General features: G+C 48.0%; 3 protein-coding genes and 1 non-coding gene across 5 annotated transcripts; 2 read left to right on the top strand and 2 right to left on the bottom strand.

Annotated features, from left to right (window-relative positions):
• Positions 1-764: 764 nt before the first annotated feature.
• LOC120656752 (mechanosensitive ion channel protein 6-like) lies at positions 765-4,935 on the bottom strand. 2 transcript variants are annotated; one of them, XR_005667988.1, is made up of 6 exons: positions 2,756-4,731; positions 2,300-2,423; positions 1,915-2,208; positions 1,630-1,832; positions 956-1,364; positions 765-921 (listed from the first exon to the last, which is right to left on the bottom strand). XR_005667988.1 is itself a non-coding variant. In XM_039934932.1 (5 exons), the coding sequence occupies exons 1-5, from the start codon at positions 4,729-4,731 to the stop codon at positions 1,082-1,084; spliced, it is 2,880 nt and encodes a 959-aa protein (XP_039790866.1). In that variant the 5' UTR covers positions 4,732-4,935; the 3' UTR covers positions 812-1,081. The 2 variants fall into 2 exon arrangements, 1 of the variants encoding a protein (XP_039790866.1); XM_039934932.1 differs by having other exon boundaries at positions 812-1,364; positions 2,756-4,935.
• Positions 4,936-13,061: 8,126 nt separating this feature from the next.
• LOC120656750 lies at positions 13,062-19,155 on the top strand. Its single transcript, XM_039934931.1, has 3 exons — positions 13,062-13,699; positions 14,252-14,437; positions 18,649-19,155. The coding sequence occupies exons 1-3, from the start codon at positions 13,151-13,153 to the stop codon at positions 18,952-18,954; spliced, it is 1,041 nt and encodes a 346-aa protein (XP_039790865.1). The 5' UTR covers positions 13,062-13,150; the 3' UTR covers positions 18,955-19,155.
• Positions 19,156-19,649: 494 nt separating this feature from the next.
• On the top strand, positions 19,650-19,785 carry LOC120657809. Its single transcript, XR_005668345.1, has one exon. It is a non-coding gene; the product is annotated as a U4 spliceosomal RNA (small nuclear RNA).
• A 321-nt stretch (positions 19,786-20,106) lies between these two features.
• Positions 20,107-23,689, bottom strand: LOC120656749 (hippocampus abundant transcript 1 protein-like). The gene is made up of 13 exons (XM_039934930.1): positions 23,450-23,689; positions 23,221-23,332; positions 22,987-23,099; positions 22,376-22,737; positions 22,135-22,210; positions 21,792-21,878; positions 21,541-21,621; positions 21,413-21,445; positions 21,161-21,214; positions 21,032-21,073; positions 20,861-20,939; positions 20,696-20,766; positions 20,107-20,614 (listed from the first exon to the last, which is right to left on the bottom strand). The coding sequence occupies exons 1-13, from the start codon at positions 23,612-23,614 to the stop codon at positions 20,528-20,530; spliced, it is 1,362 nt and encodes a 453-aa protein (XP_039790864.1). The 5' UTR covers positions 23,615-23,689; the 3' UTR covers positions 20,107-20,527.
• Positions 23,690-23,910: the final 221 nt, after the last annotated feature.

Here is a 23,910-nt window from a genome sequence, read left to right as displayed (position 1 = left end):
TAGTTAGACTGTGTAATTAGTTATTTTTTCAACTGCATTTAATACTTCATGTATGTATCCGAAGATTCGATGTGATGGTACTGTGCAAATTTTTTTGGAAACATATACCCTTTGGGTAAGTTCACCACGATGTCGGCCTTGTTTAGTTGCAGGGTGTAAAATTTTTGAAAGAGAATCTTTCTACATTTGAAGTACTAAACATAGACTAATCACAAAATTAATTACAGAACTCTTCTGTAAATCGCGAGACGAATCTAATAAGCCTAATTATTCCATCATTAGAGGTTGTTTACTGTAGCAATTTAGCGCCTAATTACGGTCTAATTAGGTTCATTAGATTCGTCTCGCGATTTACAGACAAACTGTGCAATGTGTTTTTTTATTTCGTCTAGATTTAAATCTCCATGCAGGTGCCGGGAAAAAAAATTGAAATTTTGAATTATGCAACTAAACAAGGGCGTAGAAAGGTTGATTAGTTCTGACATGGACTTGCAAACATATTCCCTTTGGGTAAGAGATTGTTCAGAGCTTCACTGCATCCTCATCTCTCCACCATCCTCCTAGCGCGACGCACCCACCCCACAACACGCATCTTCATTGCCAATACCACTTTCGCATCTAGCATCCTCAATTCCTCATACCCGTTCTCTGCTTTAGCAACTGGCCGGTGCTAGCATCTTCACGACGGCGACGGCAGCTGGGAATAGCTGCGCTGGAATAAGTAGTCACAAATTCGCATACACATTAGTAGTACCATCCATACGTGCCATCTTAAATTGTCACTCTCTCAGCCACCTTTTTTTGCATCCGATGTACAATATCGAAAGGTATGACCACGCAACAGAGTACAGTAATTACAGGGTGCACAAGCACAAGTGACGGCTGCAGGAGGCACCACTATCAGCTCTCTACCAAGCTAATCTGCTGTTCTCTAGCTCTAGTCGCTACCAGGCACCTGCAGTTTAGACCACTCGAGCTGCCACCAAGATCTTGCAGCTGAAAACCACCAGATCCATGGAGGAACGTAGTAAGTCGCTCATCTGCAATCTCACGGACGGAAAGGTCCGGCCTTGACATTGCCTCACGAATAACTCCATGTTGTGGGCATCCTTGTGGATTGGATCGGGGGCGCAGTCCGCACGTTAACATCGAGCGGCAGCATCCGGTACTCTATCTCGAGATCCTTCAAGACTCTGATCATCTCCTGGAGCACGAGCTCGCGCCTCACCCACCTCATGCCCATGTCCTGGAAGTTGAGCGTGTGCCGAAGCCAAATCGATACCTTCAACTTGTTGGTGTCATCAACGTCCCGGAGGGCAACCATAGCACCTGGGTACCAGTGCTCCTTCTTGTTGTCAATGTAACTGCAATTTACATGTGAAGAAGTTAGCTAGCTCAACTGCTCAATGCAGTAAAATGTGCAGCAAATGAAATGCATGATGCGATCGCTGCTAATTAGCTATGAACCTCTAACCCTGCTTCCGAATTATTTGCTGCCTTCACACTACATTTTTTCAAACATGTTCATTTTGAAAGTTATTTTTTGTTGTTGGAGTCTTGTTTCAAATAATGTGTGCTCTCTTGTCAAGTCTGGTTTGAGCAAAACAACTGATAAAGACTGATGCATACCATAGTATACGTTCCTTCATAAGTGCCAGTTTCTCCACGGGTGTTGCAACATGAATGGAAAAATCAATTCCTTCTCCCATGTCAGGACTTCTGTAAAAATTCATAATTGGTTTGGTTGCAAGCACACTGTTTGGATAGTAGATCTTCAGGTTATCATATCGGAGAAACACTGTTGTCATGATATTCATTTCCTCAACAACCATCTGAAATCAAGGTTAGTCAAAACTTCAGCAAATGAGTGCGATGAAAAAGTCGATAGGTGAAGAGCAAGAAGATTTCATCTACCTGAACATCTTCAATCTCACAACGATCACCAACGTCAAAAGGATGCATCACGAACAAGAAGACAATTGCCTCAAAAACTGTCTTCACTGTGTTCCCAAACACAAAAACTGCCAGGAGAATCTGTGAACTGAGGAAGACAAAGAAATGTGTTGTCGCTATACCCAGAATAAGAAGCCAGAGCGCAAACACAATGATCCCCACAATGACATTAGCCATCTGCTTCAACTTGTTCACTGCAGTTTTTGTATCATTAAGTGTAAGGGCAAGAGCTTTGCGCTCTCTAAAGGCATTCACCTACATAAGAATCCATAGAACAGTGTTAAGTTAGTCATCTTCAGAGCTCATGTTAACTCCATATTGCTACGTTTAGTGACAAGATTATTACCACCCAATTCTTGAGAGACCTCTTGCTGACCCTATTGTGCTCCTGTGCTCCTTCGAAAAGATTCATCGCTTTGATGGCCTCTTCCCGCCTCATGAATCTCATCAAGTCTGACAAGTATATGTACCTGCATGTTTCACACAATCAAGACCAATATTTTGAATATGTGTTACACTATGAACTTCAACATTTGGGATATAAAGCAAGAGTATTTTGGCCAATAGTTCTTCTGAAATTCTGCAGTTCCTATTTGCACTAAACGTTAAATAACTTCAGTGCACTATCACAGCAACACGAATAGTACTACCACTAAGAAATATCACACCATCACTTCATATCATAACCTGAATTTTCTATTTCAGATAAGTTGTTTATACGACAATGACAGAAAATTGCCAAAATGAACCCAGCAAGTTAAGAGATATGAACATCTTACTAAGATAATAAAGAAAGACTTACTTGGAGCCAGGAGTTGCTACATTGTTAAATATCCTCTTGGCAGCTATCTTTGCCTCATATTCACTGCGTATCTGTGTTGCTGATTCATCCCCCTCACCTGTTGCCTGCTGTATCTGCTCATCCATAGTTGTCAGTGTCCCAAACCGAACAATCCTCATCAGCCTCTTCATGTTCCAAGCTGAGACGTTTTTCTGGTTGAGCTTATGAAGCATATCAATTGAAATCCCCTCCCCTTTCTCCTTTGACAACTGCTTGCTACCTTCTCCCTTAGGCATGACCCCTGATAACTGAATGTTCCTTTGCCCAGACACATTCTTGGTTGGCACTGCATCTCGAAGCTCCTTTGGTATTGTTGCGCCTGCACGCTGGAGCTCATGAACCTCCTGAAGCACATGGTTCTCATCCACTAGTGGTGGCCCAGAGAGTGTTTCAATGACATACTGGTTGAACAATGCTTCCTGAATCCGATCAAAATATGTGGAGACATGGAAGAACGAAGCCAGCACCTTGAGCAGCAATGTCTTGACGAGGCGGATGAGCGTGGCAACGAGGAAGCAGAATAGTATCTTCGTCACGTAGGGCAGCACTGGAGAGTTCGTCTCCTGCTGCACGTTCTTGTCGAACATGAAGTGCCAGGAGGCGAGCACCAGGCCGAGCCAGAGCGCGTTCTGCACGGCGCTGCGCACGCCATACACAAAGTAGAGCACTCGCTTCCGCAGCAAGAAGTTGCGCTCGACGCCGAACACAGCAATCCTGATGACCCATCCGGAGACGAGACGGCCGCAGATGAGCACGAACACGAGGAGCTCCCACTTCCAGAGGTGCAAACCCAGCACCTTCTTCTCGGACAAGATCCTTATGGTGACGCTGCACACCAATGCCGCGATGACGAGGAACAAGCCGAGCCACTGCAAGACAGTGAGAGCATCCAGCTTCCCGCGCTTGAAGTCATCGGGGATGTCCTCGTCCGCGAATGGGTCCTCCTCCTCCTCGTCCATGGGACCTGACTTGCCGCCCATGGGCCCGGATTTTTTAGACATGAGCCCCGAGAAGAGCTGGCCGGACTTTGTAGGAGTCCGCGGGATTGAAGCCTTCCGCTCGTCGTCGATGACAGGAGCCGCGGCGGGTGCCGGCTGCGACTGCGGCGGCGGGTCCATGAGCCGGGAGCGCGTCTTGGCTCGCAGCAACGGGCCCGCTCCCGCGGCAGTGGAAGACGACGTGCATCGAACGACCTCGCCGTCGTCGTCGCCGCCGCCGCGCTTCCGGCCGTCGTCGGTGTCGGAATCGGATGAACACGGCGACGTGGAGCGCCGCTTCTGGGGCTCCCGGATGGAGACGCGCGCGTCCCGCTCGAGCGAGCTGGAGAAGGACGACTGCTCGCGCAGCTGCGCCGCCCTCCCGAGCTCCTCCATGTCCAGGTCGAGGTCGAGCGACACCTCGCCGCCGGACGCCGCCTGCTTCCGGAGGAAGTTGCCGATGAGCCGCGTGGGCGGGTCCACGCCGCCTCCCTCCGGCACGGCGCCCGCCGGCGCCGGCTGCTGCGTCGACAGCGAAGGGGACGGCGCCTGCGAGGGCGCCTGCGGCTGACGGTTCTTGAAGCTGAACGCCTCGGTGGCGGCGGGGCGCCCGTCAGCGCCGTTGCCGCCGCCGCCATCGTTGTTCCAGAACTCGTAGCTCCCCTCCCGCCACACCTTGGCCGGGGACCGCGGCGAGCTGGTCTCGATGGACCCCGGCCCGCTCGCCGTCCGCGGCGTGGTCGCCGTGGAGTTGGTGCTGGGGGTCGCATTCCCCGCCCTTCCCCCGCCGCCGCCGTCCGCGCCGTGGAATGAGAACGGGGCGTGCCCGTTCCCGTTCCCGTCGACCCTCACGACGACCTCCTCCGCCGGCCGCGGGTCCAGCGCCCCGGACCCCTGCCGCGACGAGGACTTGCCGGACCCCTGCGGCCGCAGGCTGCTCTTGCGCCGCGCCTGGTCCATCGCCGCGCCGCCGCCGGCCAAACCACACACTCTTGACTCTCCCAAGATCGATGGACGCCACACCAGAGCTACTCCCCGCTCGCCTCCCTCACTCCCCGTGTGGCTCTCGTTCCGCGCTCGCTAAACTTGGCTAGAAGTGAAGTGATGCCCTGGGGGCTAGTTGGATTAATAGCGCGTCCGCCCCCGCCGGTCGAGCGCTGGCGGCGGCGGTGCTCGCGAGGGCGCGACGGCGGGACGGAAAGGGTTCGCGCTGCAATTGTAGCGCACTCAAAGTGTGTGTATATATATATAGTAATAACTAATTACAGTGTCAAATAAAATCAATTTACAAAATCAACTTTAGAACCCCGCACTAGTGACTCTGAAGAATATAATGAGATCTTTGACTGCGCGATTAGAGAATAATTACTGTAGTATTACTATAATTAATTATTGATTAATTATTATCACTAGATTCGTCGCGAAAAAATACATCCATCCTAAAAAAAATTTACAAATAAATTTCATTTAGTACTTCATTTTCTTCTCACAAAACAAAACGTGCGCTAGCTTTGTTGAAAAACCAAACAAAGGCCCTGTTTAGATCTTTACAGTTTTTTTCAAAAAAAACCGTAAACGCATTAAAGTGAAACAGATTCTTACTAATTTGAAGTACTAAATGAAGTCTATTTACAAAACTTTTTATATGGATGGGCTGTAAATCGCGAGACGATTCTAATGAGCCTACTTAATCCATGATTTGCAACAGTGATGCTACAGTAACCATCCGCTAATTATTGATTAAACATGGATTAATTAGCATCATTAGATTCGTCTCGCGATTTACAACCCATCTATGCAAAAAGTTTTACAAATAGACTTCATTTAGTACTTCAAATGCCCTCTTTACATTTTTACACAATTTTGCAAAATGAAAACACACCCAAAGTCAAAGTTCCGGAACAACGTGGAGCACCCGCGTGCCGCCAACGCCCGGCTGCCTCTATGCCTGCGCCTGCGCGCATCGGGCCGGGCGCGTCTCGTGTGGGCAGTCAGCGTGTGTCGTGGGAGACCGCGCGAGCTCGCACCCGACCGCCGCGCCGGCCACAAGCTGGAGGAGAGGCCGCGCCGCGTACGTGGCATGGCGTGGCTGGGGTCCGGTGCGAGGGCGCGATTAGAGAGAGAATCGGGGTTAGTGGGGGGATCAAAGATTTGGGCGCGTGATTTCCGTCGCGAGCGTGCCGCCGTGCGCGGGACTGGCGGCGCTGATCATGTAGTAAGCGTCGTTAACTAGGAAGGTTTGCGTCCTTGTACCCAAAAAAATTGACGGCCGAGACAGATGTGTGGCTGTGGCTGGCCGGGCATTCCGGCGGTGAGGGGCCGCCGTGACTACGCCGTGGTGGCGATCGTTCTCACGGCCGCGGTTAATGCTGGTCGGCTACTCTACTTGAAGGACGGTCCGGGTAAAAAAAGGATAGTAAAGAAGCTGGTACACGCTAGAAAGCGGAAACCCCACGCGCGGCATGTGATCCTCGGTCCTCCGCTTTCGGTTCCGTGTCGAGCCCCGGCTCGTGCTCAGCTCGTCCCCTACGCTGCGCCAGTGGGCACGTCCGTTTCCCGGCGAGGCGGCTGCTGCCACGGTCTCGTGACGTCGCACTCGTCATGGACATGAGGATTCATACTCCACTTCATTCAGCAGCGGTATGAGTTGGTTTTGGACTGGACTTGATGAAGTGCACGGCTGGCCCTCGCTCTTTTCGGCAGGAAAGGAACGAGCCCGGCAGGTCGGACGACACCCGGGCGGCGCACAGCGGCCGGTCGATCAGTGTTAGCGTGTCCGGACTCCGGACCCGATCAGACGTGAGCGAGACCCAGCTAAGCACAGGCAGGGTGGTGGTCCCATAGCATGGCACCCAGGAGGAGACGATGATGGGGACCGTCGCTGGTCGCCGGCTTTGCGCGACGTGGCGAAACTGAATTGCTGGAGCTTGCATCAGAGATGTTTGTTAATAACGATCGTGGGGACAGCGAGATCAGGATTAGGTGGGTAATAGCGTACTAACGTCCTACATGCAGGACAGGCGTCGTCAACCTCGCTCGCACCATGTGCCTTCCTCTCTGACGACTCGCACTCACCTGACTAGAAGCTGAAAAGGCACAGCTCCACTCCACCCAGAAGGATAAGGTTTTCCGTTCCGAACCTTGCCATGGTCCACGACGCCGGACGGTAAAGAAATGCCCTGGCCTCCCGTTCGGCGGAAAGGAGCGGCGCGACGTGTACGGGCGAGAGGCCTCGCGGCAGCGACGGTGCGCTTACGCAAGAGCTTAGCCTAGTGCTCCTGCCGTGCCAGGAGACGCGCCCGGCGTGCGCTCGCGCGTAGCAAGTCGCCGCGGCTTTTGCAGACGATGCCAGACACGCTACGCCAGGGGCTCAGGGCAGGGCAAGGGCCCTGCGGGTGTGGGCAGCGGGATGGCAGCTGGGCACTCGACACACGGTGCCGAGCGCCCTGGCTGGCTGGCTGGCTGGCGGCTCGCGCTCGTCTCGGTTCACACCGGCCGCCGGACGCGGCGGCCGGCTGGTCTGTCGGACTGCTGGCCACGGCTCCTTCCGCCGATATCGACTCCGCCAGCGGGCGGGCGGAACAGTTGGATGGACGGGAGAGAACGAACGCGCGGCCGTCGCTTGTCTCGCCGGATATCCTTGATGTTTTTTTCCCCTCTTTTCATTGATTTATTATGCTTCTTCTTCTGTGGACTCTTCCTTGACGGCGACGTGCCCATGCATCACGCGTCCCTCCTCTGCCGCTTTCTGCCGGAAGGGCGTCGTGCCGGGGCTTTTCGGTCGCCGCCGTGGCGTCGTCTTGATGCGACGTACGCGCATGATGAGTGGTTGAGAGTAGTTGGCGTCAGGGGGATTTTGCTTTTGTGCTGCTGAAAGAGAGATGAACAGGGGTTAACGAGGTGGGTATGACCGACCGTTTTAGATGTATCTGCCCCGCTCCTTCCATTTTAAATAATAAATTATTTTGATGTTCTAGATATACAAGTTTTACTATACAGATATGCACTAGGCAATTATGCCAGTGCGTTGCTACGAACAGAGTTGGTACATATATCGGATATGTATAGTTGTTCATTCGTTAATTTGTACGGATCTACGTGATCGAGTTGTGGATGAATGTATAGAATTGATATTGATATAAGTATGGAGTTGTAGGCTATTATTATGCCCGTGCGTTGCTACGGACAAAATTGGTACAAGTATCAAATATGTATAATTTCTTATGCGTTAATTTGTAGAGATCTACGAGATCGGGTCGTGGATGGAGGACTTGTCCGACTCGCATACGGAAGGGATTGAAGCCCACATGTCAGATACAAGTTGGCCTAAACCAAAAATTTTGATGGATAGATATAGATACATTTTTGGATACATATGTAAAACCTATGCACCTAAAAATGCCAAAACAGCCTACAATTTTAAACGGATGGAGACAAGGATTACGTCCATTCCGTAAGTCCGGATAATGAGAAGCCTGGGAAATGAAGTTTACAATTTTTTTTTCAAAACTGAGAACATTCTTGTTCTTATTATTATGTCAGTTGTATTTAATTATCTAATGCGCACAAGTCTTCAAGAAAACGTGCATTTTGTATTATCTACATAATAAATGGGTATATATGAACAAATATATATAAACGCTACCTAAAAGAGAGATTAGTTCTTCTTTTGAGAGAAGAAGAGATCAAGTGGTACGAGAGAGCTAAGGTTAAAACTCTTCTGGAGGGAGACGATAATACTAGGTTCTTCCATCTGGTTGCTAATGGTAAGCACCGAAAATAACATATTTATAAACTTGAAAATGATCAAGGAGTTGTTATCGGTGATGATCAGCTTAAAAAACATATCACTCAGTTTTATAAAAACCTCTTTGGGCCTCCAGAGGTGTCAGAGATTACACTTATGGAAAATCAAATCTTGGATATTCCACAGGTTTCCCAAGAGGAAAATGATGCGCTCATTAGCGAGTTCACAGAAACTGAAGTGAGGGATGCCGTGTTCCAAATGGAACATAATAAGGCGCCGGGTCCTGATGGTTTTCCAGTGGAATTTTATCAAGTCTTCTGGAATTTAATTAAGGACGATCTTATGGCTCTTTTTACGGATTTCCACAAAGAGGATTTAAACCTCTATAGCTTGAATTTTGGGATCATCACGCTAATACGAAAAATTCATGAAGCTACTAAAATACAGCAATATAGGCCAATCTGTGTCCTCAATGTCAGCTTTAAATTTTTTACCAAAGTTGGCACGAATAGGCTGAATAAAGTAGCTCAGTCTGTAGTGAGTCCTACGCAGACTGCCTTTATGCCAGGCAGGAATATCATGGAAGGAGTCGTTATTCTACATGAGACTATCCATGAGCTGCATACCAAAAAGAGTGATGGGTCATCTTCAAAATTGATTTTGAAAATGTCTATGATAAGGTTAAGTGGCCTTTCCTTCAACAAACTCTACGCATGAAAGGTTTCTCTCCTAAATGGTGTAGATGGGTAGAAGGAATGGTGACTGGCGGGAGTGTGGGTATCAAAGTTAATGATGATATTGGTCCTTACTTCCAGACGAAGAGAGGACTCCGTCAGGGAGACCCGATGTCACCTATCTTATTTAACATCGTGGCTGATATGTTGGCTCTCCTGATTAAAAGAGCAAAGGCTGGCGGTCAAATAAGAGGTGTCATCCTTCATCTTGTAGATGATGGCTTGTCAATTTTGCAATATGCTGACGACACTATCATATTTTTAGATCATGACCTGGAGCAAGCAAAGAATCTCAAACTATTGCTATGCACCTTCGAACTATTATCTGGTTTAAAGATCAATTTCCACAAGAGCGAAATCTTCTACTATGGTGCAGCAAAATAAATGGGGGATATTTATACCGACCTCTTTGGATGTAATGCAGGAGAATACCCCTTCAGATATTTAGGGATTCCAATGCACCATAGACAACTCCTTAATTCGGAATGGAGTAAAGTTGAAGAACGTTTTGAGAAAAAGCTATCTTGTTGGAAGGCTAAGTACCTATCTTATGGAGGCCGTCTGGTTTTACTAAACTCGGTACTTAGTAGCCTACCCATATTTATGATGTCCTTTTTTGAGATCCCCAAAGGGGTGCCCAAGAATCTTGACCACTTTAGATCAAGATTTTTTTGGCAAGGATCTTCCGATAAGCATAAATATCACCTTGCCAAATGGGACATATTGTGCCGTCCCAAAGACCAAGGGGGACTTGGGATCTTAAATTTACAGTTGCAGAATAAATGTTTACTGGCAAAATTGTTAGTAAATTTGCTAAACACCAATAGTTTGTGGCAATATTTACTAACAAATAAGTATCTAAGATCTAAGTCCCTCTCTCAGGTCAAGGCCAAACCTTATGACTCTCATTTTTGGAGAGGTCTTATGAAAATAAAAGACGAGGTCTTGGCTAAAGGCTCCTTTGAAATTAAAGATTGGAGCAAGGCTAGGTTCTGGGAGGATACTTGGGTAGGTGAGGTGCCATTCAAAGTTAAATATCCATCACTCTTTAATGTGGTGTGTGATCCTCATGCAATGGTGGCCAAAGTATTGGCCTCGAGACCCCTCAATTTATCTTTTAGGAGGGCGTTGGTGGATAACAAACTTGTGGAATGACATAACCTGGTAGCACAGATAACTCATGTTGATCTGGTGGATGGTTTAGATAATTTTAGATGGAACTTGACCAAATCTGGGTTATTTACGATTCGATCTTTCTATCTGTACCTTATTGATACACATCCGCCATTTAGACATAAGTTGATTTGGAAGTTGAAGATTCCTCTAAAAATTAAGATTTTTTTTTGGTTTTTACAAAGGGGAGTGTTTTTAACTAACGACAATCTCGCTAAGAAAAACTGGACAGAAAGCCAACTATGTTGTGGGTGTAATAGTAATGAGACTATCAAACACCTTTTTCTGGATTGCCCCTATGCGAGAATGGTTTGGAGGATTATCTTTTATGCTACAGGTTTGACGCCATCTAGATCAATTGGCCATATGTTTGACTCATGGCTTTCTAATCAATCTAAAAAGGGTTAGTTGGATCCATGCCACTACAATTTCTTGAAATTGGATTTCATGTTGAAATCCATGCCATTGAGTGGCATGATTTTCAACATGAAACCCAAATTCACGGAGTTGTAGTAGCATGAATCGAATTTTCCCATCTAAAAATATTAGGAACTTGATTTGGATCGGAGTTGCTGCTGTATGTTGAGCCATTTGGAGACGCCGAAACAATATTATTTTTAACAATATCAAAGTTGGTTCGATTTTGCGGATTATCTTCAGGGGAACGTACTGGCTACGGTTCTGGCTACGGTTATCTTTTATGCTGGGCCATTTGGAGATTATTGCTATGGAGCTAGTAAAAGGAGGGTGGAAGCAAAACTATTGTTTGCAGTAGTTCTTTGTCTAAGTTGGAGACTAGTTGTGCTCTTCTTTCTTTATAAACCTTGTAATAATTGGCTGTGTATATCCACGGATGTATAGGCCGGATTCGTAATTCTTTTTTTTAAAAAAGTATATATTGTGAAGCCGAAGAGTACCGATCTACTGTATCACTAATATAAGAAATAATTAAAAAGAAAATAAAATATGAACAAATTAATCGGAATTCTAATTAGAACCTGGACAAACTAATAATCAAATCATAATAAGAATCCGAATAACTAATGCCTCCCACGATCATGGCATGGCTTGAACATGAAATGAAAGAGCATAAAATTAGCAGTTTCATAGAGATCTATTATATTACTCGTAACAACATATGGCACTGTACTAATGGATCTAGTATATTGTTGTTTTAGGGTAATCGCAAAAGCCGAAAAAGTTTGTGTCCCTTACTCCCTTTATGGGCCAACTCCCAATTAGCTGCCCAGTTTGTAAAGTTTGGCCTCACCGCTCGTTGGGCTTCAGGAATCACGCACGGATTGGGAGTTGACCTTGGCCATGGGCTCGAAGACAAATAGTGGTCCATGGGCTCTTTTCAGTGGGCCTCTTTTCCCGAGTGGCCATGGGCTCGAAGACAAATAGGGGGCCTAAACATAACGAATTGCACAACAAGCCACAAAATCAACAACGGCTGGTTTTGCACGGAATTAGCCGATGATGGGATGGCGCAAGCGTGCTGCTCCATGTCTGCATCCGTCCACATACGTCGGTGTCGCCATGACTCCTCTCCACGAAATCGCTACGACTCCCTTCCAAGCAGACGAACAGCGCTCACCTCTGATCCTTGCCAACAAGTTGACTCGTAGTCTCCAAGCAGGACATCAAAGAGTTTCAGATGCTGGGGCAAAACTAAATTAGACCAATCTAGTTTACCTTGCCACCGGCTCAATACCAACTACTGCTTCCTCCTTCGGCCAGCACACCTCCGGCTGCTCCGATCTCCAGCTCCGGCCATCTAAACGCCATGGAGGGATGATGAGGTGCAGGATCTCTGCTCCATCAATAGCTGGGGCAGCTGCCCCCACCGTGCCGGGAGCTCCGCCAATGCCGCCTACTACACCCGGGCCCCGGCGCCCCGTTGCCCCTCTGCCTGCATGCCTCCACACCACAACATCCCTTGGGCCGTGTTTAGTTCATGGTGTAAACGTAAAAATTTTTTGCGAAGGAATCTTGCCAATTTGAAGTACTAAATGGAGTATATTTACAAAACTTTTTACACAGGTGGGTTGTAAATCACGAGACGAATCTAATGATGCTAATTAATCCATGATTAAGCAATAATTAGCGGATGGTTACTGAAGCATCACTGTTGCAAATCATGGATTAATTAGGTTCATTAGATTCGTCTCGTGATTTACAGCCCATCCATGTAAAAAGTTTTGTAAATAGACTTCATTTCATTTAGTACTTCAAATTAGCAAAATTCTTTTGCAAAATTTTGCGTTTTTGCGTTTTTACATTTACGGGTGGGAACTACCCTTAAATACCATTCGCCATGAGAGGATTCCCATCCCGAAACCCCTAGCCCTAATTAACCTCAGCAGCTGCAAACCAATAAACAGAGGGGAGCGTTGTCCATCGACCAAGAAAACTCACAAATCCCAGCTGGCTTGCCTGGTACGATCATTCCGAAACCTGAAATTCGCTGCTTGGTCTTACCCGGCGGTGATCAGCTGCCCTTGTTGCTTCTTGCTTGCATCCACAGCGCAGGCTTCTCATATCTCGCTGGCGCAGAGGCGGCCAGTGGAACCCGCCGTCTCAAAAGCACAAACACCCCTCGCGTGTGCCCACTCCTTCAAACCTTCATCAAACACCAGCGCCCCCTCCCTCCCTCCCTCCCGCAGCCCCCCACGCGCACGGCGCACCGCGCTGCGCGGCTCCCGAGCCGAGAGAGGAGGGAGACATGGCCCGGCACGCCAAGACGGACTCCGACGTGACGAGCCTGGCGGCGTCCACGCCGCCGCGCTCCCCGCGCGGCCGCCCGGCGTACTACGTGCTCAGCCCCGCCGCCTCGCACCCGGACGTCCACCTTGGCGCCTCCGGCCGCGCCGCCGAGAAGATGTCGCTCGCGGGGTCCACCCCGGCCGAGTCGCCGCTCCACTACCACTTCCACCACCACCGCCACAACCACTCGGGCGCCGGCGCCGCGGGCGGCGGCGGCGGCGGCGTGCACCACTCCCGGGAGTCCTCCACGGGGCGGCTCCTCTTCTCGGACCAGCTCCGCTCCGGCGGCGACGTCGCCGCCGTGGTGAGCGCCCCCTGGCACCGGCTCGCGCAGTCCAGCGGCGCGGGCAGTGTCGACGACGAGGACGCGTCCCTGCGCGGCGGCTTCGCGCCGTCGCAGTGGCGGTGCTACGCGCTCGGCGCGCTCGCGTTTGTCGGCGTGTTCGCCTTCTTCCTGCTCGTGCTGTGGGGCGCCAGCAGGTCCTACAAGCCGCACGTCGTCGTCAAGGTCCGTCCGTCCATGTTCTCTCCCCGTAGTACCCATGCCCGTTCATCGAGAAACAAAAAACTATCTGTTTGGCGAGTACAGTGCAGTTTCTAGCTAGTACGTTCATCAAGTTTGTTCTTGGCCTTGGCATCCTCTTCATTTTCAAAAAGAAAAACTTTAAGATCAGAACGATTCACTTCCTATTAGCAGCAGTACTATCTTCAGTTCCTCACTACAATCTGCTCTTCCGTTACATCTGAAAGAAATCGGTACCGCTTCCAGTTCCATGTGTCCTTTCTCGATTCCAATCACGAGAATGGCGCTCCAAATTTCCAGGAAATGCCTGCATTTACTGACGAGCGCGTCTGGCCAAGAAAACAGCTGGCCGTAGCCGTTCCTTCCATTTAACAGCTGGCCAAGAAAACAGCTGGCCAGCGTCTGACGAGCGCGTCTGGCCAAGAAAGCGCGCACAGATCGCGGCCGGTTTGCGCGTCGTCGTCGTCGCCGCCGCCGCCGCCGCCTTGCTCAGCGAGCGCTCACGTCTCATGTCCGTTTGCGCCTGTGCCTGCGCAGAGCGTGGTGTTCGAGTCTTACCACATCCAGGAAGGGACGGACCGGACGGGCGTGCCGACGAAGATGATGTCGGTGAACGCGACGGTGCGGCTGCGCTTCCGCAACCGCGGCACCTTCTTCAGCCTGCACGTCACCGCCACGCCGTTCCTCCTCTTCTACGGCGAGCTCACCGTCGCCTCCGGACAGGTACGCGCCCCCCGCAACCCCCCTCTCCTTTTTCCCGCATCCGTCTGGCTCTGGCTGGCTGCATCACCTCGGCCGCCTGGATCGGAAGGTGATGTGGACGGCCGCGCCGATTAGGCAATGAATCCCCGGCGGTTCATTGCTCGTAACGGCAATGCCCCAGCAATTGGGCAGCTTGAATTATTAGATGGCGCGCGCGCATGTGAGGCGCCAGAGCCGGGAGCTACACGGATCGGGTGCAGGCCTCTTATGTGCAGTGCGGACGAGACGAGCAGGTCGAATCAAAAAGGGGGCTTTGCGTCTGGGGCAATGAAGCGGAGAGATAAATGGAGAGGATGGCGAGGAGAGGAAGGTCACAAACGAACGGTTTCGTTGTGGTCGATCACGACCGGACCTGTATGGCTTTTGTGTGGGAGCAACCAAATGCCCAAATCGCTTCTCATTAGAGAAGGTATTATGATGGGCTATATGTGGGCTAAATGTTAAGGTGGAGAAAAGAGAATAAGTGGGCTATTAGGTTATAGCCAGTTTCGATACAAAAATCAAGAAATTTTGTGAGATAGACAAATGAGTCATGTATTAATGGTCGAGGATTAAATCACTATATAAATAGACTGAGAGATGAGACAGCAGACTAAATCATTAGCTTTGTTGTTATCCCGAACGACGTTAACTTTCAAATAAAAATTTATCCTGAACGTAATCCCACAGGCCGTGGAATTTTTGCCGGCTTTTCAGCATTCACATGAGGCCGGGGCAGCGCCGTAGTGGCCTAGGGCTGGTATATCCTATGACCTAGGTAACAGAGAAAGCAAACCCAGCAGCACGGTTCCCTTCTTTCTTGTCCCTGGCTCCCTGTTCTCGATTGCTAGTAGTATTTTTAGGCAATGTTTATTTCTAAAAATTTTACTACACTACTCATCACATCGAATCTTCGAATACATTAAATATAATTAAAAAATAATTAATTATACAGTTTAATTGTAAATGACGAGACGAATTTTTTAAATTTAATTAATTCGTAATTAGATATTAATTACCAAATAACAACAAAAATACTACAATACCAAAATCCAAAGATTTTCGCGAACTAATCAAGATCTTATTTTTATGGTTCCAGTGCTGTTTCACGTATCAGTACGTACAACATGTTTGAAAAACAGGCGCCCAATCTCTTGTCATGTTAGCTCAAAGTAGTGGCGGTGTCCATTGTCAACTGCGCTGGTTCCTCGATCAAGAGACCAGCGGCCAGGCCGTCAGACGATTTCTGACTAATCATTGACTAAACATTGACTAATCATTGACTAAACATTGACCAAGCGGCCAGGGCCCGTTTGGTTGCAGGCTGTAAAAATTTTGAAAACGCATTTTTCTATATTTGAAGTACTAAACATTGACTAATCACAAAAATAATTACAGAACTCGTCTGTAAATCGCGAGACGAATCTAATGAGCCTAATTAATCTGTCATTAGAGATTATTTACTGTAGCATTACTGTAGCACTTTAGCATCTAATTACATCCTAATTAGGTTCATTAGATTCGTCTCGCCATTTACAGACAGCAGTCACAATGTGTTTTTTATTTCGTCTAAATTTAAGTCTCCATGCAGGATCCGGAAAAAAAATTTGGAATTTTGAATTTTGAATCCAAACACGGGCTTGGGCGTAGACATGGGTTGGCTGGTGACTGGTCCATCCCGATGTGAGGTTCCGCTGGATTCTAGCTGAGGCTTTCTACAACCATTTCCCCATTCAACTCCCCCAAACGTACTATTTACTATATTTTACTATCTCCCTCCAAAAAATTCCTCCCCCTATAACTCCTTCTCTCCAACCATTCCCTCCATATCTATTCCCCCTATATACTATCACTCATTAACTAACTATTTAATTAACGTTTTTGAATTTTAAAAAAATCATACAATATTTGTACTGTCATAATACACATTATCATCGTGTTACGGGGCTCAAACGGGATTAATATCGCGAAGAAATGGTGTGATTAGAAATATAGGGGGAGTTAAAACTCCCCCATGGGGGAGATTCATCTCTCCCCCTGCGTAGGGGGAGCCGTTGGAGCGCTCGCTCCCCCAAGCCCCCCTACGTAGGGTGGGGGGCGGCTTACGGTGAGCCGTTGGAGCTCGCCTGAACACATAGCTGCATCCACGTAGGACAAGAAGCTCTACTCACTACTAGTAGTCACTAGCCCCTTCTTCGCACATCGCACACGAAATGCCTAGAGCCCCTGGAGGGAGACCTCGTGATTCAGATGGAACAAAAGTACAAAACTGCATGTCAGTTCCTCTCGCCACAAAACAAAAAACTAAGTGTGGAACTAGACATCCGAATTCTCAGAACAAATTTTATATTTTAGAACAGATATACTTGAAATTTTATTCTAATCTTTTTTTATATTATCAAGCATATTATTACACATAAGAATAAAATTTTGTATAGATTTTTTTATGCATTATTTGCTCCCTACAATTAAAAAAGTGAAAAAATATTTGAATCCGTATCCGATCCGTATTCGAATTTTTATATCTATTATTTGAGAATATATATGATAAATTTGAGGTTTAGTTTTTATGAATCTTTACAAGGTCAATGTTAAATACGGCTATGAATTTACATTGTAAATTCTATATCTTATTTGCCATAATAAAAAAAATGACCAAAAAATCTAACATTCGAATAAATATCCGTTTCCACCCTGACAAAAGACCATCCTTCAATCCATAGCCTGGCGGCTTTCCGAGTAGGGAGAATAGCCACTTATGCTTATGCGTGTATCGTGTCATTTGTATTATCTGGTACTCCTACATTCCTACGAGCTGGGTTCTTATGCATATGCGTCTTGTGATCTTGCCCCTGGTGGCCATGGCATTCACGTGACTTGAGCCAGAGGCCGCCATTAACGACCTGTGTGGGCTCTGGGGCTCTGGGCTGTGGCCTGTGGCCCTGTGGGGAAAGAAGGACCGGCCGGTAGCCACCACTGTGGCGATCAGTACAGAGTGAAGCGAGGGGGACGGGGTGACCAGCCAATAGACTTTTGCTGCAGGCTGCAGCCCACTGCCGCAGCATTGGTTTGGGTCTTGGCCAATGACGCGGTGGGAGCAAGGTTTTTTTATCCGACCGATTCCACCGAACCGCCGGCCACCGGTTCCGGTTAACCGGACTGGTTGGACCGGTTACCGGTAAAAACCGATTAAACTCAAATTTGAATTCAAAACCCGCAGTTATACCGGTTTCGAACGGCTAACCGGCCGGTTAGACCGGTTTACCGGTCCGGTTTGACCGGTTACCGGTCGGTTTGAGTGGTAACCGGTCGGTTTGAACGGTAACTGACCAAATTCAAATTTTTTTCTTTTTTAGTTTAAATTCAAATGCCCGCAAAGTATACTAAATGAATGTTTGTATAGTATGTTTTAGTCTAAATGAACCCTCCAACCCTCTTTTGTACTACTTTTACATTGTATTTGTATACTTTTGTATGCATGTTTTTTTGTTTAACTTCAAATGCTCGCAAAGTATACTAAATGAACGAATATTTGAAATTTTTTGACACCATTAGATTCGTCGCAACTTGAAGTATTTTTAAGAATTTTTTGGGATTTTTCCATGTTTTGAAATTCAAATTTAAAATTTGAATATGGGCCGGTTTGAAACCGGCTGGAACCGGAACCGGTCCGGGCCGGTTAGACCGGTAATCGCGGTTACCGGACCGGTTCCTGCCGGTTTTTTTTAACCCTGGGTGGGAGACGTCGATGTGCAGGCGGAGGGCTGCGCCGGTGCTGTTTTTCTGGGTTTCAGACATCACTGCTTTCACCGGTACTAGCTTTTGCGACTTTGGGGCTCCGCTGGCCTGTGCGAGGCTGCGACTTGTTTACTCCTGCTGCTGCTCCTTGAGAGAAGAGCAAGAGAATCCTACGGCGGACCGGATGATGGCCCCCGGTGTGCAGCGACGCACGCAGCACCATCATGGCTTTTTACCCCTTTTACCTTTGTTCTAGTACTGTTCATCAGTTCATGGGCCCAGGTCATCTTACTCCTGTTTTTGCTCACACGGTCAAAAGCGTCCAGGTCGTAGCGACTAGGAACTTTGTACTTCTAGTTCAATATCTTTTTCATTCATGGAGGACTGACCTGAACTGACGTGCTGTGCTGAACGTTTGTTTTTTTGATCTTGTGCTGTGCTGAACGTTGGCGCAGATGGCGGAGTTCTACCAGCCGCGGAAGAGCGGGCGCACGGTGACGGTGTCCGTGGTGGGGAAGCATGTGCCGCTCTACGGCGCGGGGGTGAGCCTGCACAGCAAGCCCAACAACGGCCGCCTCGGCCCCGCGGTGGTGCCCGTCCGCCTCGCCTTGGTGCTCCGCGCGCGCGCCCACATCCTCGGCCTCCTCGTCAAATCCAAGTTCTACCGCCGCGTGCGCTGCGGCCTCGACATCCGCGAGGCGCGCCTCGGCAGGCCCGCGCGCGGCGTCGCCAACGCCTGCGACTACCGCGACGGGAGCTGACGAGCTCTCGTCGTGCTGGCCTGTTTATAAGAAGTTGTTTGCGCAGGGTCTGAACTGGTGATGATGATGGTGTTGACTGCTTTGCAGCTGTAGCCTTGTACGCAGCGTTGGTAACTGGAAATCGAACCATTCTGATATAACGGGAACATTGACGGATTGTGGAGGCAGCTTGGCAAGAACTGTGATGGCTGGCTGTTGCTATGGGTTTCGTCTGACGGAGCTATAAATTTGCAGCGAAGAATACTAGCAATCAAGCAGATTTAACGCGGGCGAACGTGCCGGAGGCGGCAATGTACGCACGGTCGCCGTTAAGATCGGCGGCATCGCGGCCATGCGAGCTACTTCGGCGGTGCCGATGACCGGGGCTTGCTGGGAGAGTCGAGGGCGGGGCAAGGCAAGGGCACGGCGTCGGGTAGGAGCAAGACGACTGCCTCATGCACCTCGAGCCAGATGATGGATCGAGAATTTGTTGCCTACGCGATTGATGGCCGATCAGCAGACACGGACCACGCCTCTTTTATATAAATCTTGAAACCCATGGTCATCAGGGCGTGAACGTAGGGGAGAAAAGGCCCAATATGGGAACTCTGTATCGTGTGACATATCGGTTGTTTGTTTAGTCCCACATCGTCTGGATTAGCAGAAGCGCGTCCCGAGCAACCTATTAAACGAGGCTGCGGGCGAGCGTTGGAACCATCTTTGCGCTTGGGGCAATGACGCAGCTAGTGAGGTAATACCGAGGCGCGTCAATTGCTGGTTGAAAACTATTTCCAAACCCCCTCTGCGGCCCTCCAGGGCCACAGAGAATTTCTGGGAGGGCTCCCTTTAACCAGGGTAAAGCCCTACAATCCTAATTCAAGAATCTTTATTGCGTCCCAAGCTGTTTGTATGCATATCACCTGAGGCGATTCTTTAAGCTTGGTTCAATTTCCTACGGATAGCATTCAGTATTATGGAAACAATAGCCATGATTTATGTAAGACACTAATTTCCAACGGTTGTCATCATATTTTTTTTATCTCGCACTGATTCAGGCTGACCTAAGCAATTCGTGGGTGTTTTTCCCTGACGCCCGAATTCTGATTAGACGGATTAGGCAACAAAATGGGCCAAACAGAACAACAAATACTAAAAGGCCAAACCTTAGGAAACTAGCCAATCAAAAATATACATATAAAAAGCAGGAACCGTCTGGAACAACTTTACTGCTTTCTGATTCAAATTCTTCTCGAACTGCTTCTATGAGTATGGAAACGCTAGTTCGTGGACACTCTGAAGCAGTGAAACAACAGACAAAAGATGCAGTGGTCTAGTTTCGTGCTACTAGCAGCAAATTTACAGCACTACTGAACTTACTCGAGGGCGTGGCAGTTTAGCTTGCAATATGCAACGTTTAAATGCCTGATTGCATTGGATAATTCATTCTCCTGAAACCATGTTTTCCCAGCAGTTTCTGTCATTATACGGTTATACCTTGTCTTTTTGCTTCAAGTTACGCTTCTTTCATCCTGTCCTTTTGTGTCTATGTACATGGACAGAATAATAAAAACCTAGTAGACAACACTATACTATGTCATGCTTGTTCATGCTGAACGGTGCTCTTTTTGCATGCACTGGATTGAGCCCCACGTATCCTCATACTGACAATAAATGCAATGAGCTGCAGTAGTATCAAGCAATTAGTACTAAATGTCAATTTTGTACAGAGCAAAAATCCAAAATATTTCCGTTGAAGACTTACGGTGCAAAAGCCAGCACACAAAATACTGAAACCTTTGAAGTTGAAGGGCTCTGTTTCAGAAAGGAACCATGCTGGCACAAGAACGCGAGATCAGACTTCTGTGCCAGCTTAAGTTGCTAAATCAATACTCGTTATACTTGCTTTGATTATATAGTGGATGCTTACCAGTTAAGGGAGTGAAAATGAGGGGACCTAATATGCTGCCAAAAGAACTAATCCCAGATATACATCCTTGAGCAATTCCCTAGAAGGTACGGTATGCCAAAACAAAAGTGTCAATTGTCAGGTAATATAAGAAGAACATCTGATATTTACTGCAATCAGAAATAAAATTACCTGCTCATTTGATGCGACATTTTTTGATACATTGGTTCTTATCTATAAAAGTTGAAATGATCATCAGGATTGTTTGAAATCTCACATAAGGTAAAGGAATGAAAATGTATTCAGCTAACAGTGGCTTACAGATGGGTGAACAAAGGCACTCAAAATTACAAATGCTGCAGAAAAATAGGGCACCTGAAAGATGATTCAGAGTAGTTCAGGAACAGTGAACTGAGATGCTCAACAGATGATTGACATTAATAATATTAGCACTTGGAACACTTTGCTGAATTACAAAGCCAGCATGGTTTTTCATATGGGTCATGTCAATGGGACAGGAATATCAACTAAAATCAGACCATATGAAGAAATTGACAAGTGCAAAGAAAGTACCCAGTATGACCATGCGATGCCATACAAGAAAACCTGCAATATTTATTAAAATATTTAGTCAATAATTACAGAAATAAGCTGATTAAGGATCAGAGTATCAGATAAATGTCTTGGTGAAAAGCTATTACATGAGTGCATCCTCCTAGCAGCCCGACGATAAGCAGTATCTCTTCACCCAGAATTGGGGCCAGGATAGGCATTACAATTAGCTGCAAAGATCATCCAAATCTCAGAAAAGCCAAATGTACCTCAAGAAATGAAAGAATAATATTGGAGTCTTGGAAACGACTGGAAAGATCTTAAGCATAACTAAATTCAGGGCTGCAATTCTACAATCACATAACACTTCTTTTATTAATTTTTGTTATGGTTTTGGTACCTGTGATAGCATTCCAGCAGCACCAACAATTAGAAGAAGATTGGCAAACTCATCTTTGCTGTAACCAAACTGTGCCTTCAGGTAGTACTGCACATGATTCGACTATGGTTAAGTACATAGCCTATGGAAACATATTAAGTGATGGCCTCATAGCCAGTTTGTGCAATTGATCAATAGAAATACAATTCAAAAGTGGTCATAAACTCCTGCAAACGCAGGCCAGAAACTCGATTCTACATATATCTGTTGAATGCTAGAACTTCTCCAAGGTTTAAAAACTATAAATGAGTCGCAAATGTTAACTCAAATCCATATCATATTATCATATGGTAAAAAAAAATACCATCAATGCAGTTTGAAGGCCATGTTCACCTAGACTGTAGAAGAAAGTGATGGTTGCTGCCCCTGACAAGGCCAAACTACATGGAGCAATAAACCACCCATCAGTAACTTATTCACAGATTCCAAATTAATTTGGAAACAAATTTCTCAGTTGGAACGATTCTAGAAAGGGCACTACCACAAATGAGCTGTCGTACACTACTGACTACTCTAGAAAACAAAAGCTTTTGCACAGATTTCACCTGCTAGTTAGAAGCGCAAACATGTCGGATGGAGACGGCAAACCGCCCTTCTGTGGCGGAAGCCTTGGCGAGAGGTGTTCATCGGAGTCGGAGGATGAAGCGGAAGACGAGGTGGAGGAGGTGCAGGATGAAGCCTGGAGGAGCGGATCGCAGGCTTCGTCACTGCAGGAGACGCCGCCGGAGTCGGGTAGGAAAACCCTGAGGTAAAGCGCGGCCACCATAGCGACGGCGGCGGCGACCTGGAAGGTGGAAGAGGTGGCGAGGAAGCGCGCGGTCAGGGTACCCGAGACGAACCCGGCTGCCGATACGCCGGAGAGGAGACCGAACGCCGCCGCGCGACGCCGGGGCCCCACGTGGTCCGCCTGCATCCACACACCTGACCTGGTCAAGGACAAGCTGCTGGGTCCATACTTCTGTTTGACTGACGCGTGGGCCTATAGCAACAATTTCTGTTCCTCGTTTGTTTTCAGAGAGTTATTTTTTTTAACCGAAGAACCTCTTTTTTCCCTTTTGCTAGTTGACTGTTTACCTTTAGTTCTTTTTACAGTGCTTTACGGCAGTAAACGAGGTGGTTTCTGCTTTTGCAGTTCGTAATTTTTAGTTTTTTTTACCACGTAGGCATGGCATAGGCAATGCATGTTGGCGCCGCAGAAGATCCCGGCCACGATGTTTGCCACGTAATACACGTAGAAGTACAAGTCGGAGCGGTTGCACGCCAAGATTACTGCGAAAAAGAAACCCAAAACAGAGGTGACGCGGCGTCCCCCAAATCTGAGCAAACGCGCCGCATGATTTTACTCTAAAAAAACAAACAAGGCGAGATCAGGTTGCGAGCTTCCGCTTACACAGCGGCAAGATGGCCACGGTCACCGGCAGCGTCAGCAGCGCCTTCCTCCCGTACCTGTCCGACAGGTTGCCGACGACGGGGGTCACCACGAGCGCCCCCAGCCCGGTGACCTGCAAGCATGACAGCATGAGCAGTTCATCAGAGCGAAGATGCCATGAATCCTCTCATTAATTCATTATTAGCTGACGGAACTGACTGACTGAAGCAAATGCTCAGCTGTTGCTCACAGCGTTCTGGAAGCCGCTGAGGTAGATGGCGGCGGAGCACTCGTCGCGGCCGGGGCAGACGGCCTCCATGGTGACGTCGGTGATCGCCGGGATCACCATGAAGGAGGAGAAGTAGAAGAGGAAGGACACCACGAACAGGTGCCCCAGCCCCGCGAAGTCCTTCATGGCGCTGGCGCGGCGCTGCTGGACTTCTCCGCGAACTGAGGAGATAAACGAAAAACCGCATGCGTTTCTGTGACTCTGCTCCGGTCGGTCTCTTATACCCCCACCCCCACCACGGGCGCCACGCTGCCACAAAAGATCAAGCGAAAGGCAACGCTTCCAAGCAAGGCCAGGAGCTCACATCAACACTTGACCCTTGCTTAGGGTGTTGGCCTCCTGTCCTGATCCCATCATCATCATTCCCATCAGTAAAAAAGAAATGGTGGCGACCGCTCGGGTTGCCGGGGTCGCGTCGCGCG

The sequence above is a fragment of the Panicum virgatum genome, chromosome 1N, assembly GCF_016808335.1.
Source record: "Panicum virgatum strain AP13 chromosome 1N, P.virgatum_v5, whole genome shotgun sequence".
Classification (NCBI taxonomy): domain Eukaryota; kingdom Viridiplantae; phylum Streptophyta; class Magnoliopsida; order Poales; family Poaceae; genus Panicum; species Panicum virgatum.
Note: the sequence above shows the minus strand (reverse complement) of the source record. Positions and strands in the feature narration are given on the sequence as shown.